Raw genomic sequence first — 15466 nt, 5'->3', positions numbered from 1 at the left:
ATAGTGGTAGGGCTATTTTTGGAATTTCATTTTTGTGTGGGCCCCACCTGAGCTGAGTTGGCAGGCCAAGTCAGCGGTTTAACGGTGCCATTTAATGAAAGCGTAACAGAATGACCTATTGGACGAGATTTGATAACGCATGGGTGTTTTTGATGAAATTGAAAGTACAGAGATTGAATTGATTTTGGACCCAAATCATAGGGTACTAAACAATATTTAGCCCAAAATATATTTTTCAACATATCCCGAATATTTTCAATCTCTCATTTTTTTCAAAATTTCGATAAACATGTAAAAATCAATAATTTAATCCTTGATAATCTCTCTATTTTTCTATCGAACAACGAGGAGTCTTCCATAAAACTTCATATCACATGCTTGAATAGGACTTGACTTCCGTTAGGGCAACTCTAACAATAGGTTTTATTTGGGGGGTGCTATTTTCATTTTAGCACCCCTTATTGCACTATTCATATATGACTTAATTCTCATCTCCAATAATGAGGTGCTATATGAGGGTGCTATTTCACTATTCTTGATTAAAATATAATATGAGTATAATGTTGATGAATATTATATTAAAAGTATATTAATATAGTTAAATACGGTAAAAAATTTAATTTTAATTTTATCATAATATTTAAAAATTATTCTTTTCATTTAATTAATTTTTTATTAAATGAATGGAGGATACTTGGTGTGAAGGAGATGGGTGAATGAATGAAAAATTGTAAAGGAGATGGAGGATATTTGGTGTGAGGAAATAGAAAAGAATGAGTTGATATTTATAGAATTTCCCACAATTTACTATTCCAACATGTATATTTTTTTTCCCTCAATTTTCTGGTAATTTTTTTTAAAAAATTTGGAATAAAATAGAAATAATAGTCCTTGATTTAATAAGAGCCATTAAACACATTTTTTTCCTTCAAATCTGAGCCGTCAGATTAAATAGGACCAATTTGAGTAAAAGCAAATAATAACCCATTTGTTGTGCAGCATGAACAGTATCCGAGTCTTCGTCTTGGAAAAGTCTTAAATATGAGACTTGAAATGAACCAAAGTCCTATAATTTTAGGACTAACTCCCCCTAAAAAACAGAAAAGTCCAATAATTCAACAAAATCTCGGATTGTTGGAGTTAGATCGTATCTTTCCCTGATATACTTGAGCCTCTGAAGAGGACGACTGTAGCCCATAGGAACCAAAATAGGGACACAGCAGAGGTCTCCGTCCTTGACTAAATCAAGTAAAAGTGCCAATCTGGATGTGGGTGTTCTAGGGCCTTAGAATGATAGAATCCCAAGTTTCTTCCAACTTTGAATTGAAAATTTTAAAGTCGTTTACTAGGGCCTTTTGACTTCCGGGTTGTGCTTTCAGCCCCAGAAGAACATTGGCAGGTTAGTGATAATACCCATTTGTGAATTTTGTTAATTACTCTCTGTTCAGATAGCTACTTTTGACTTTCAACCGAGTAGACTGCTTTGGGGCCTGGGCAGCTGAGAGTGTGATTGTTTTTTCTTGTAAGAGGGAGGTTGACGAAATTTGACAGATTGTGATGCTGGTTTTGGATTTGGTCGTCATTATCTGTGTGTAATTTTATTTGTCTTTGTTTTTTCCTATTCAGAATTTACTCTTGTTTTAACAGAATAGAAAAGGAATTACCATAATAAATAAATTTAATAATCCGAACACGAAAAGAAATGCTACTTATAGTTAATTGAATGAGTTTTTGATGTTCATCACTGTTTCACAGTGTTGCTATTATGATTTTCCTTACTCAAGTGGTTGCAGAAAAGTGGCAAAGCACTAACCTTTATGTTGTTCATTTTCTCCTAATACATATGTTTATCACCAACAGGGGTGTTGTATAATTAAAGTTGTGGGTTCAGGTAAATTAGTAGGAGAGGGTCCTGTCTTTTTGTAGACACGCTTGTGGTGGGATTAGCTTACTTCAATTAAAACCTTCTCACACACTTAAGCATGTGAATGGTGGGCTGCTGTTTCATGATATATATGATTCCTCTCCATGCATACTTTAAGATAGAAAAGAAATGTAGTTGATTAAGTCACTGAGTCGGGAGATAATTATATACGTATACTATGGAATCAGAAGTTTACTATCGGTTATTTTTAGCATTTTCAGTTTTGAGTGTGAGTCCTTTTATTCTGGATTTTTGTGGTGTTTGATTTTATCATTTCTGATTGGGATATTGTCTACCTGTGTTTTAATGTCCAAACAATGCCTCTCCGGAAAGTAAATTAAGGTTTCTTGTGCCTCTATCTCCTGAAACTTTCTACCATTTGATTTTGCCATTTTAATCGGAAATTTGGAACATTGTGCGCACAACTGTTCAATACAATGCCCTGAGAAAGTCGGAAACACTTTTACAGAAATTTAGGATCTCCAGTAGTTCCCTGAAGTGTATCCATTGTAAATCACCTCTTCCACTTATATTATCATCGTTTCCATCTACTTCCATGAGTATTCAATTTCACACTACCACTAGCAGGAGGAATCCAATCAATCTATCATAAGGAAGTAGGCTCACAAGGGACTTTAGATTGGGTGACAGAGTTGGCAGAAGGCCAAGAATTAGCAAAATCACTAGGTGGCCAAACTGGGGATTACATATCAGTATCAAGAACAACTTTGCACCATCACTTTCCAGATAAACCACAAAGAAACAGTTTGTATAAGGTTCCAAGGAGTGACAGAATGATCTTGGACTCTATTTTCAAGTTGACAGCTATCCAGTACCTCAAAGGAAAGAGAAATACAGCTAGAGAAGGAAGAGTTATACCCCAAACTATCCCAGACTTTCAAGGAAAGAGCATCTGAGGATGCAATGCGAAACTTAAACTGGGGACAAATGTGATCACCGAAAGAGCATCTTTTGATATTAGTTAATATTTTTCCATGAAGGACAATCCAGAAAATAGTTTTCAGTTTAGGAGATAGTTTGAAACTTCACCTCCAGGATAGTTTGAAGCTTCACTTCCAGGTACTCATCTTAAACAAAGAACATGAGCTGGAGCTGCTTGACTGACAGAAAACTTACCATTGGAACAAGGCCTCTAAAGTCCAAATGCATCTATCTTGACACTTCTAGGAAATGGTGCATGAGTACGGACCATCTATATTTTCAGGAAGCAAAGAGAGAATCAGAAATATCCCATCTAGACATGAAGGAAAGCTTGGACTTGTAGATGCTCATCGGACAAAGACACCTTGATAAAATCCCCAAAAGGGCCACCAAAGAAAGACATTGACCCCATGGCCAATCCTCCATGGTAATCCTTTAAGTTGAGCACCATCTGTAGAGCAAGTGAATGAATCATTCTTAACTCGCAGGATACTCTTTTTCTTTAAGTACTAAGCAGAGGGAACTTGGTCATCTTATTGTAGAATCCTACATCCATTTTAGAAACAAGTGCTTAATTCCTAGAAGCAGTCTTTTTAATCCTAATCTGCTTTGTGTAGGTATGGATAGATGAGGTTAAGTCCAAGGCATCTTGCACCTCTTCAGTGAACAGAGTCAAATCATGAGCAAAGAAAAGATGAGAACCATAGGACCATCCTGAGTAGTCTTCACAGGTTTCCAAACCTCAGCTAGTCCACCTGATATAATATGGGAGCAGTGAGAGTTCTCAAATTATATTTCAATTGAAGAACGCTGAAGAATGCGTTGTATTAAGCTGTGAGCTAGAACGATCTGAAGTGTCAACACAGAGCCTTTCGGACTTTAGGACACCTCCAAGTCTAGCCAGAATATTTCTCTTTTTCTGAGTGACATCCAAAAACCTCTCCATTTCAAATTTGCAAATAAGCAGTGAAAGTGGGAAGCTTAGATAAGATAGAACTACCACTTGTGAAAGTAAAAGTAGGACCTCTTGTGCCACTAGTGATTTCATACTGTCTGAAACCAAGAACAAGTGTCTGCAGGACTTTTGTAAAGCACCTAGAGAGTACATCAGAAGAATCAGACTCCAGAGCTTTCTTGATGCGCAGGGTGGCTGATTTTCATAAGATGGATTATTCCCCGAGCCTCTATGTCAATAGGTTGGCAACAGCAAAGATTGGCGATGAAGCCATGCGGTTATAAATCTTATTAGCTCTTTTACTCAACATTAATTGCTGCAATTGAAATTCCTATTACCAATAGTAATTCTTTGTTTTAGGTATCACATCGTTGGTAACGTTTTGGTAATCAAGTGGAATGTATCCTTCTATGATTGATCATTTGTAAGAATACTCTCATATGATGTAATTATTAGTACTGTCTTATTATAGTCCATGGTTAATTCGCACACCAACTACAACATGTCATAATATGATAAAAAAATGTCCAACATTGTTGATCGGATATTTAACTTCTTGATACTAGCTACAATGAATGCAGAGTTAACATCTAACTTAGCTACACAGCTGCCTTTTGTTAACTTCTTCTGTGTTTCTGCTGATGAAGGTGGCCTATTACATCTTTGAACAATAATAGTTTGCATGTTTTTGTACTTTTGAATCATTCTCACTGTATTCATTGCTGTATCACTGATCCTTAATTAATTACTGCATCCTCAGTCAGAACATCAGTTATATTTGTGGAATCATCTCTTAACCCTGAAGCCTCCTAAATTAACCATGTATTCATGATTTCAACACTTTCTTCCACATGCTACATTCCACAATCTTGTTAATACAGCCCTGGGTACGGTAATCAAATTTCTGGTTCAGCTAGTCACCAATTTCTTACACTGGTTCTCTTGAAGCTCTTGCTAAATCTTGGAATGTATCTGTATTTGGTGATATTTCATTATTTTTCCATAGAATTCTATTGTTTCATGATCAGTTAGAAGAATGTCATCATTACATCTCTTCAAATCCCTACCAGGCTACTATTGTTCACACGCAAACTGAAACTATTGAATCCCTCAAGAACTTGATATTGTTTATCAAGCTGAGGAAGTAGTGGCCAGAGATCTTTCTACTGTCTTAGGAGATAGAAGAATCAAGTATTACCAATTCGAATAAAAAGAAATCAAGCTTTGAAAGTTGAATAACACTTGGGATTATGGCACACTTCCGATATTTCTGTTGCTCACATTTCTGTGTCTACTTTCCAGAGGAGAATGATTTTTGAGAAAGAACAATAGTATATTTCACTATAAACTAGAGTTTGGAAATAATTTCCAGCACACAAAGAATCAATAGGAAAGGCACAAATCAGTCCCAAAATCAATTACTCAATACTCATACAAGTGATAACACAACTGTTAAGCTTCTAAGGTTGTCAAAATTATTTTGGGCTAAATGCTAGTTACTACCCTATAGTTTGGGTCCAAAATCAATTCAGTCCTTAGACTTCTATTTTCATCAAAAACATCACTGTACTTTCAATTTTAATCTAATAGGTCAAATTCGTTAATTTTCTGTTGTGGGTTCCAGTTATAGTTTGAGTTATTTGTTTAAAAACTTTTTATTTGATAGATTTCTAATAGTGAGATCCACTCCTAAACTGACTATGCATTAATGCATACCACCTCAACACTGCATCATAAAACATAGGCCTCATATGAGCCACGTCAGCAAGTTAACAAAATCAATTAATAGAAAACTAACATATTGGACCTATTAGATTAAAATTGAAAATGCAGGGGTGTTTTTGATGAAATTAGAAGTTCAAGGACTGAATTGATTTTAGACTTACACTATAGGGTAGTAATCAGTATTTAGCCCAATTATTTTATGTACATGTCATAGCCTGTAATGGTTCTGCACCATGAAAGAGTTGTAGTCACTCTTTGATTAAAACCCAATTGGTTTCGGCCAACTACAAACTGCACACAGGGCCCTGTGAAGAAAATTACCCTCTAATTCACACCATGCAAGTAGTGGTCCTTAACTCCCTCCTAGTTTGCTTTACACACACGCACACACATTCATCAACAGAGATAAGGATGATGACCAAGAAAATATTTCGACCGAGACCATAGCCTGCTGTTGGACTTATATCTATGACTAATATGAATGAATAATACAGTTGCACAATATGACAATGAAAACAGAACGCGTACTTCAAGCAAAGCGAAAGACTTAACTTCGAATTCCAATACAAGCTTGCAAATTCTATTAGACAGAACATCGCCCCTACTCATGGTTTTTGAGATTTTCTTAAGTTTTCCAAGGCGTAAAATTCTATCTCTACCCTCATATAGAGTCAATTTTGTTTTTTTTTTTTTTTGACTTTTTCAAGGGGACCCAAAGGCTTCCTAGGCTTAAGATAAACCCCTTCTTTTTGAGGAAATTGATACTTTCATTAAATATATCCTTGGCCAGAAGACACGTACATCAGATGTTGTCTCATACCAAAATCATAAATGATATGAACTAACTAACAAAAGACAGGTACCCTCATTAGAAACACATTTGCTCACTTATTGAGCCTAAAAACAAGAAACAAAACCCTCTCTACCAACCTCTCAGGAAGCAGTAATCTAGTCGCCTAGAGATCTCAATTGGTGTACAACTAGAAAACAAATATGAAAGTAGTAGAAGACCCCCACTTCTAGCATTAGGCAAAAAGGAAAACCATGAAATCAAAGTTTTACTTTGCCCTTATCTCTAGGGCTGGAAGCAGAACCAGTAGTTGGAGGATAGGTGAGCATCAGAAGACTACCCTTAGTCTTCTTACAAGTGCGATGAATCTTATTCTTGCTGCCAAGAGGCCTGCTGGTCTTCTTCTTCTTCAAAGTTAGCAAAGCAACATCACTGTCATCCTCAATCAATCCCAATGCATCAGCCTGTAGGGTTGGAACTTTTCCACCCAATATAGTTTTGAATTTCTTGGGGGAAGGGTTACCAACACTGGTTTTTCGTTTCTTAGAAGACAAATCAGCTTCGTGAAGCATCTACATACCAAATCACAAGTCTCTATGGGAGGTTCTAACGTGGGACTCTGGTCATTCTCCAACTCGTGCTCCAAAGAAGTCGCAGTCCCAGCTAGAGTCTCTGCAGGGACCGAAGGAGAAGTAGGGGAAATTGGCCGCTCCAATCGACGAATAACTGGTTTCCTCTTCAAAGGGATGGAAGAAGAGGCAGTGAAAAGATCATTCTTGTCCTTTGCCGAGAAAGAGAACGAACCTCCAGATGCTGATGGTCCAGGAAAATGCAAAACCTTAGGACTCTAGGGGTAGGGTTTACCATACCCTAGGAGTGAAAAGATAATTCCTGACCTTCTTATTTCTTGGCGTATTTAATGTAAGTAATCTTCGTATCTTTACAGTGATGAACTAAATTATAGGGACCACGAGCCTTTCACCAAAATATAAAACGAAAATGTCCATTGGGACAACCGGACAACCCAGGCAGTCACCAACTGTTACGCCCACGTAACCAACTAATCAATTTGACTACAGCGAAGAACAGCTGGTCAATCTTCTGCCTACTCTAAAATAAATACAAGTTAGAGGGGTTAAGACGTCGACCATGCATGTTCAAAATTTGAAACTTTCAACGGTCAACATTCACATACCAGCTTTGACCCGCGTACGAGTTGAACACGTCCAACTGCAACATATATATACACTTTCACAACCCACAACTCTTACAGATATCATAACCAAAACAAACACAAAAGCTAAATCAATCTCAATCTCTCTGTGTTCTTCGTAAGCAACGATGATTTTGTCGTGGAGGAGAAGAAGGGCGAGCAAGTATGCCAACAGGAAGGAGTTTACCGGCGAGACTCTAGACATGGGGATGGAGGAGATCGTGATTCCATCCCACTTCCGGTGCCCTATTACTCTGGACCTCATGAAAGATCCGGTCACTTTGTCGACTGGGATGACCTACGACAGGTCCAGCATCGACGCCTGGATCGAGAAAGGGAACAAGACCTGCCCGGTAACCAATCAAGTTCTGGCAACGTTCGACCAAATCCCCAACCACGCGCTACGTAAGATGATCCAAGACTGGTGCGTCGAGAACCGCTCTCACGGCGTGGAACGCATCCCCACGCCTCGGATTCCGGTGTCTGCGTACGAGGTTACTAGGGTTTATCAGAGAATCATGGCCGCGACTCAACGCGGCGATTACAACAAGTGTTTAGAGTTGGTGGCCAAGGTCAGAGCTTGGGGAAAAGACAGCGAGCGTAACAAGAAGTGTATGATGGAGAACAGAATGGGCTGCTGCTTGTCGGCCACTTTCGAGTTCTTCGCCGGAAATGAGGAAACAACGTTGTTGGAGGAGATCTTGGCCGTGCTGCCATGGATGTTTCCCATTGGTGAAGAAGGCCAATCAAAGCTTGGATCTGCAAAATCGTTGAGATGTTTGGTGTGGTTTTTGGAGGGAAAAGATCTCTCTTCAAGGCAAAACGCAGTTTCGGTACTGAGAAAGTTGGTTTCTTTGGATCAAAAACATGTGGATGCGATTATGGAGATTGAAGGAGCCATTGAAGCATTGGTGAAGATAATTAGGGAGGGCCCTAGTGTCTGTCCTACAGCAACTAAAGCTTCTCTATCCTGTGTCTTCTACATGATTTCAGGAGCAAGTAATGAAATCAAATCAAGATTTGTGGAATTGGGTTTGGTTTCTTTGTTGCTAGAGATGCTTGTTGATGCAGAGAAGAGCCTATGTGAGAGGGCTTTGGGGGTTTTGGAAGGCCTTTGTGATTGCAAGCAAGGGAGAGAAAAGGCCTACGAGAATGCTCTAACCATGCCTCTTTTGGTTAAGAAGATGCTAAGGGTATCAGTCTTGGCGAATGAGTTTTCGGTTTCTATAATTTGGAAGCTCTGCAGGAACCAAAATGGTGATGGTGATGGTGATGACGAGGAAGAAATTAAGATTTTGATGGAGGCACTTCAAGTGGGCGCATTTCAGAAGTTCTTGGTTCTGTTGCAGGTGGGGTGTGGTGATGGAATCAAGGACAAGGTTACTGAGTTGTTGAAGTTGTTCAATCTTCACATCAGTAAAGTAGACTGTGTTGATTCATCCATGGATTTTAAGTATCTGAAGAAAGGCCAATTTTGATTAATTAGGGGACAAATACCACAATTACAAATTTTTTTCCTTAGATTGAGAAATTAGAAAGAGAGTTGTACAAAATACAAAGATTTGTAAAGAGACTACCATTCAATTATTCAATTATAGTTGGAAGATGGAACATTCATTTCATGACTTGTGAATGACTTAGATCTATCTGCTACTGTATGCCTTGCCTATCTTTTTTCTTTTAAACATTAGCATAGCGTTTTTCCAGAGTTTTAGCAACTGCCTTATCAACATCTGTAATAGCCTTTTGAATACACACATAACCTGTAGGAATTAGTCATTGTAATTTTAGGTTCAGAGAGTAAAACAGAAAAAAATGCTAGAAAAATAAAATTGACTGAAAGAAGACAGACTTGCAAAGTGAATTGCACATTCATTCTCCAAAGCAGATGAATATATGGGCAAGTGAGAACTGATGATCTCAGATTCATGGAGTGTCTCCATCAGTTGGTTGTAAATGGCGTGAATTAAAGGAGTTGTTTCATTCTGTGTTTCTTTATCAGACCAATTTTCATGAGCATGTGATACCAGGAAACTCTGTGCATTTGATTGTATTCTTGTAAACTACTAATTGAAAAGAAACATCTATGAGAGGAAGTTGGGTGATCACTTGTGCGATACTGTATAGACCATATCTTGTTTGCACCTGTCAAGCAAAGTACAATGCTTGTTTCGAATCCATGAAACTATAAGCAAGTGAAACCATTCTTTAGCATTAACTCCACAACTACAGGACTGTAAACAGAGTTTCTAATGAGAACAGATACAAAAGGCAATGTAATAAAAGACTAAGATTCCAAAAAAAATATGTACTTGATGTTCCACAAGGAAAGATCTCTCAGAAATTCGGCTGTTGAGAGGAGTATACAACCCTCCCGTTTTAACATATATGTACCTTAAGATGATGATTTTCATCTGGATTTGTGGAATACTCCATGCAAAACTGAATTCTGCCAACATGTTCGAGCTCTAGATCGGTATATAGCCACCGTTGAAACTTATCACCCTGGATTTAACATTAAGATTAAATCTCTTCAGCATAACTGTCAACCATAGTTATCAATGAAACGGAAATTACTGTATTCTGAAAATCATACTGGCTTCTCAGCAATAACAGACACTTGAGCTCGGGCATGACCATAATGCTGTCCTTTTGAATCTTGAAAAGAAGTCCTCAAGTTCACCACCATCAGAGTGTATTAAAACATTTAGAGAGCAAAGTAGTTCATGATCACCTTGCAATTTTATTTTCCAGAAGCTTTCACAGGATTTGGAGCAGCTGATTCACTTGAGAGCTTCCAAGACCCTTTTGCCAAAAGTTCTGCTTCTGATTGTAATAATACATTCTGTAGACTGAAATTTTAGGTGCAAGTTGAGGAATATCATCTGTACATTTCACAACATTTCTTTGGCATGCTCAAAGTAAGTCACAAAAGTTTACTTCCTGCTTTACTAGAACAATAAACTTTTCTATTCAGAGAAGTAGGAACTCATTCTGTACAGAAAACTGTAACCTTAACTATAATTAGGTTCCCTAGTTTTTTTTCTTTCTTTTTTTCGTTTTTTCTTTTTTTTCAATGATCCAATTTTCTTGATCAATTAAAATCACAAACTTGGAAACTTAGCTTATTTCTAGACCAAGAAAACAATGGATTCTCAGAATTTGCAACATTTTTTCTAGCTTACTACAAAATTCTGCCAGCAAAATTATTACACTAGTTACATATATACATACAAAATGACCATTCAAATCCACTACTTCTAAACTGGGAGAGCTTTACGGAAGGCCTCATGACCGGAAACAGAGATGGTCTGTAACTTGCAGTCAGTTGTAATTAACTGAGCAGCAGCATTCTGTTCAATGGCGATTGTGTTGATCAAATTGAGCAAAATGTGCTCAAACTCTTCTCCATCAGTCCACTCATGAATCTCAGCCTTCAGAGCCAGAGGGTTCTGGCAAATCTTATCAAAAAGGGGGAAATTCTTCCTTGGCATCACAAAATCTCCTTCCCTCAGCTTCAAGCTTGGGCAATAATCACCGACTCCATCACCCAAGTATATCATTCTTTTCCTTGCTTCAATTGAAGCTTGGATTCTCTCAATTATCACACTCTTGCACATGTTAGGAGGGCAGAGGCTACACCCATGAGGGGAACTGGTGAAGTCACAGAAAGGTGAAATCCTAACCCTTCCTTCTTCATCAACGTAACCTGGATTAGTGTTGATTTCTGAGAAACATTCCTCCAGACCAAGATGCTTCAAAATCGTCTCGATGAAAAACACATTCGCATCACTCACAATCCTCAAATCACATCCTAAAGCATGAGCTGCTTTAATAGCTGCCACAATTCTGTGATGAATAGGAGTCGTTCTGAGCACCTCCACAATGTCCTCGATTGTTTTTCCTCGTGAATGAAGCTCCTTCATCATCCTAGCCATGAGTGAGTTCCATGGCATGGTGGGGAGGAGCTCATTGAACAAGTCGGTGGCACCCAACCCGTCGACGACAAAGTTGTCGCTGTCGCAGTCGATGATGGTATTGTCGAAGTCGAAAACTACCACAATTCCGGCCATTTTTCAAGAACAAGCACTCTTGGTACTCTGTTTAATATATGAAGTGCTAGAGACCAATGCAAATAGATCAAGGTTGGTTGGTTGCTGTTTTGGTCAATGCAGGAGGAAGAACAGGGCAGTATTTATGGGAGGCGAAAGCAAGTCCAAGTCTAAAGGGATTAGGATTCCAATGGAGGAATATTACGTGAATAAACGAGGGTTTATGAACAGTGTTGTCTAATTTTCCGGTGCATTGGATGACTCTGATTAGAAGAAACGGCGGGAATAAGGAATATTCGAGAGGAATTGAATAAGCAATATACCTCTGGCTTTAATTTCTTTTTCTTTTAATTTTATGAGTTTTGATTTTATCATTTTGGGATATAATTTGAATTTTTTGATAATTTGCTACAGAATTAATAAACTTTGATTTAATAGAAACCATAGATTTTTTTTGATAAATCTCGACCGTCAGATTTCAAATATTTTTTTTTTAAGAGAATCAAAAGATTTTACGCCTAACCCTATAGTTACTCGAACCCATGACCTCGATCTTAAGTAAAAAAATATAATCATTGGGGATTTAAATAAAAAAAAAATTAATTCAATCTACACGCCCAATTTTGAATTGAATGCATCACAACTGTCCATTTTTGGACCTTTGCAATGCTCAAACGTCAGAAACAAACAACAGTTGCTGCAACAAGGCCCACATGTACTGACTTCCCCTGGGTCTGTTCCTAGTGCTTTTGAGGGTGGTCTTAAAATTAGATCAAATTTGACAATGATGAGAATTCCAAGACAAACTCCCCTTAAAAAACTTTGTTGGAGAGCTCATGAGACCTGAACATAAATAGGACCAGCCTCCTTGTTGGAGTTGTACTTAAGAAAGGAAGACTATCACCTAACTACCATGGTTAATTTAGGTGATCCAAGTCCTCCACTCACTAGGTTGAGAGCGTCTCTCTCTAGAATAGAGCAACCCCCACCCTTAACAGTGGAATCCCCAGATCTTTTCTTCTGATCTCCCCCTTCAATGCTTCAGACCGGTGAAACCCACCCTGTCTTGTCAATCACCTCATCTCCGCCGCCTCCCTCCTACTACCACCCACCCAAGTCAAATCATAGAACCCATTACTTCACACTACCATCTGCGTCTTCTCCAGATCTCAAACAGACCACCTGCTTCAATACAACAATTTCCGCCGCGTCGTATTTACTCAAACCAACCCGAGTCATATCAACATCTCCAGATTCTCTTCACCTAGCCTTTACTTCCCCTGCAAGAGCTTGTACTTTCAGACCACCAGTCTTCATCCTACAACCCTTGTCTCACCTAGCTAACGGCAACCACATACCTTCTGTCCCTTGTAACCTTATTCAAAAACCCCTAATCCTCGGAAAATACACCTCTCTCACCCCTTTCGAAACCCAACCAAACATCCCATCCTAGAGTTCATCCTTTATGACTCCCATTTATTATCCCACCTATTAATTTGCCATTTTCGGCCCAGTTACAATCACAATCACCACCTAGACACAGCCAATTCACTTCCCCAGAAAACTTATTCCATCTATCACCTTTTAAGCCCACCTTTTTGCCACATTCCACCATGGATCTCGATCAAAATGCACATCCTGATCTGGGAATCCCAAATCCTGAGGACCATGTCCTGGATCTGAACTAGCCTGATCCTTAACCCGATCAACCCTTAACTCTCCTTGGCTTCCTCTTAGCTGACAAATTCCTCAATGTGGCGGCTGTGATCAGGATCTTCACTATGGCTTGGGCTGACTTTGGGGAGGTCCACATTGAAGCTATCTGTGATCATCAGACTTTTACAATCACCACTATGGAGGGGGAAACTGGACAGCAGATCCTGGACAAAGGTCCTTGGTCGGTCATGGGTCACACCATCAGTATAAACACTTGGCTGCTTGATGCCAGACTTGAGGATGTCCCGGTTCACCTCCTCGCTATTTGGATCCAGGCTCACGGCCTACCTCGGGGCCAAATGACTAAGGAAAATGCTCAACTTCTAGGCGCGGTTGCTGGGTCAGTTCTCACTATTGAGAATCCCAATACCACAAATGGGTGGAGAGGCTTCCTGCGAGTCCGGGTGAACATCAACACTCAAATGCCCCTCGTTCCAGGGGTGTGGATCAGAGGTGGATCAACTCCCCCTGTATGGGTGGAATTTAGGTACGAAAGGATTTCTAGGAGTGGGCATAACAAACCGGAAATTCGGTAACCGACCCGACCACACCGGATTTTCTGGCTCGGTAACCGAACCGACTGAAAACGGTGTCATTTTGACATCTCACCGAACCGAACCGGTTCATAACGGTTCGGAATCGGTTCCAGGTGTTAAACCGACCGAGTTAAACCGCCCGAACCGCATTTTTATTTAATTTAATTTTTGAATTAATTTTATTACTTGTCTAATTATGATTGGTCATAAACCAAGCTTACATAGGCTTGTATGCACTCGATCTGCAGAAACCCTAATACCTGGCCGCACGACCTCATTTGCCAAAACACTCTCTCAGTCTCTCTTCAGAACTCTCTCGACCTCTCCCAACTCTCTCGATCTCTCTCGATCTCTCCCAACTTTCTCGACCTCTCTTGACTCTCTCAATCTCTCTCGTCCTATCTGCTCCGATCTGCTCCGATCCCATCTTCTCTCTCGGCCGAGAGCCTGCGAGGGTAAGCTCTCTAAATCTCCGATATGCTTCGTCTCTAAATCTCTGAAGATCCATGTTTAGATGTTTAGAGTTTAGATTGTTCTTCTAGAAAACTTATCACAATCAAAAATTCAAAATCAAATGAGGGTTTCGAAATGCGATTTGGGGCTTTTTATTAAAACTCGGGTTTTGATATTCTTACTAAGGTTTTGGGTTTCAATATTGATTTGGGGCTTTATGATATAAATGGAAATTTGAAATTAGGGTTTTTGAGCTTCATTGTTGTTCTGGGTTTACGAGTCTCATTGGGGCTTCTGTTTTGTATATGCAGATTATGGAAGGGATTAGAGCAACTCTGACTCCTACAGGGACAGAAACTCCAACTGCAGATTCTAGTATTGGAACTACTCCCACACCAACTCCTCAGCCTACAGTTGATCAAGGTGCAGCACCAGTTCCAGCAGTTCCAGGACTTCCACCAATACCACCAGTTCCAGGTGACCCTGATGGGAGTTCAAGCAAAGTCAAGAGGAAGAACACTTCAGTCGTGTGGGCGCATTTTGAGAAGTGCAAGAATCCAGATGGGAGTATCATGAAGCCAGCTCATTCAAAGTGCAAGTACTGCCCCCAGACATATGCCAGCGACACTAGAAGCAATGGCACATCAGCAATGAGGAACCATTTGCTCCACCAGTGTCGAAAGTGTCCCATTTATGTCCCCAACAAGAAGCAGAAGTTCTTGACCTTTGATAGCGCAGAAAGTGGAGGTAATTTAATTTCTGTGAGTTATGAAAAGCATGTTTCTAGGCTAGCTTGTGCGAAAATGGTGGTTCATGATGAACTGCCATTTTCTTTTGTTGAGAATGAAGGTTTTAAAGAATTCATGAAGGTGACTCAGCCTCTATTTAATCCACCTTCTAGGAGAACACTAGCTAGGGATGTTTTGAAGTTGTATGGGGCAGAGAGGGAGAGGATTAGGGGATTTCTTGTTGCTAATGAGCAGAGAGTGTCGCTGACTACGGATACTTGGACAAGTATCCAAAACATCAACTACATGGTGTTGACAGAGCACTTTATTGATTCAAAATGGAGGATGCATAAGAGGATTTTGAATTTCTGTGTGATTCCAAATCACAAGGGGAAAACCATAGGAAAGCTAGTTGAATCGTGTTTGATAAAG

The 15466-nt window shown here is 39.3% G+C and overlaps 2 protein-coding genes across 2 annotated transcripts; one reads left to right on the top strand and one right to left on the bottom strand.

Moving 5' to 3' along the window:
- Positions 1-7593: 7593 nt before the first annotated feature.
- On the top strand, positions 7594-9176 carry LOC112192659 (U-box domain-containing protein 21). Its single transcript, XM_024332492.2, has one exon. It carries the CDS (start codon positions 7678-7680, stop codon positions 9025-9027), a length of 1350 nt encoding a protein of 449 aa, XP_024188260.1. The 5' UTR covers positions 7594-7677; the 3' UTR covers positions 9028-9176.
- A 1380-nt stretch (positions 9177-10556) lies between these two features.
- LOC112192660 (inorganic pyrophosphatase 1) lies at positions 10557-11719 on the bottom strand. Its single transcript, XM_024332493.2, has one exon. The coding sequence runs from the start codon at positions 11620-11622 to the stop codon at positions 10810-10812; it is 813 nt and encodes a 270-aa protein (XP_024188261.1). The 5' UTR covers positions 11623-11719; the 3' UTR covers positions 10557-10809.
- Between the last annotated feature and the right edge of the window lie 3747 nt (positions 11720-15466).

Source organism: Rosa chinensis, chromosome 3 (assembly GCF_002994745.2).
Source record: "Rosa chinensis cultivar Old Blush chromosome 3, RchiOBHm-V2, whole genome shotgun sequence".
In the NCBI taxonomy this organism is placed as follows: domain Eukaryota; kingdom Viridiplantae; phylum Streptophyta; class Magnoliopsida; order Rosales; family Rosaceae; genus Rosa; species Rosa chinensis.
Note: the sequence above shows the minus strand (reverse complement) of the source record. Positions and strands in the feature narration are given on the sequence as shown.

Bases quoted from the DNA above. Each gene is read 5' to 3' on its own strand.
- LOC112192659 (XM_024332492.2), top strand. From the start codon at position 7,678: ATGATTTTGTCGTGGAGGAGAAGAAGGGCGAGCAAGTATGCCAACAGG.
- LOC112192660 (XM_024332493.2), bottom strand. From the start codon at position 11,622: ATGGCCGGAATTGTGGTAGTTTTCGACTTCGACAATACCATCATCGAC.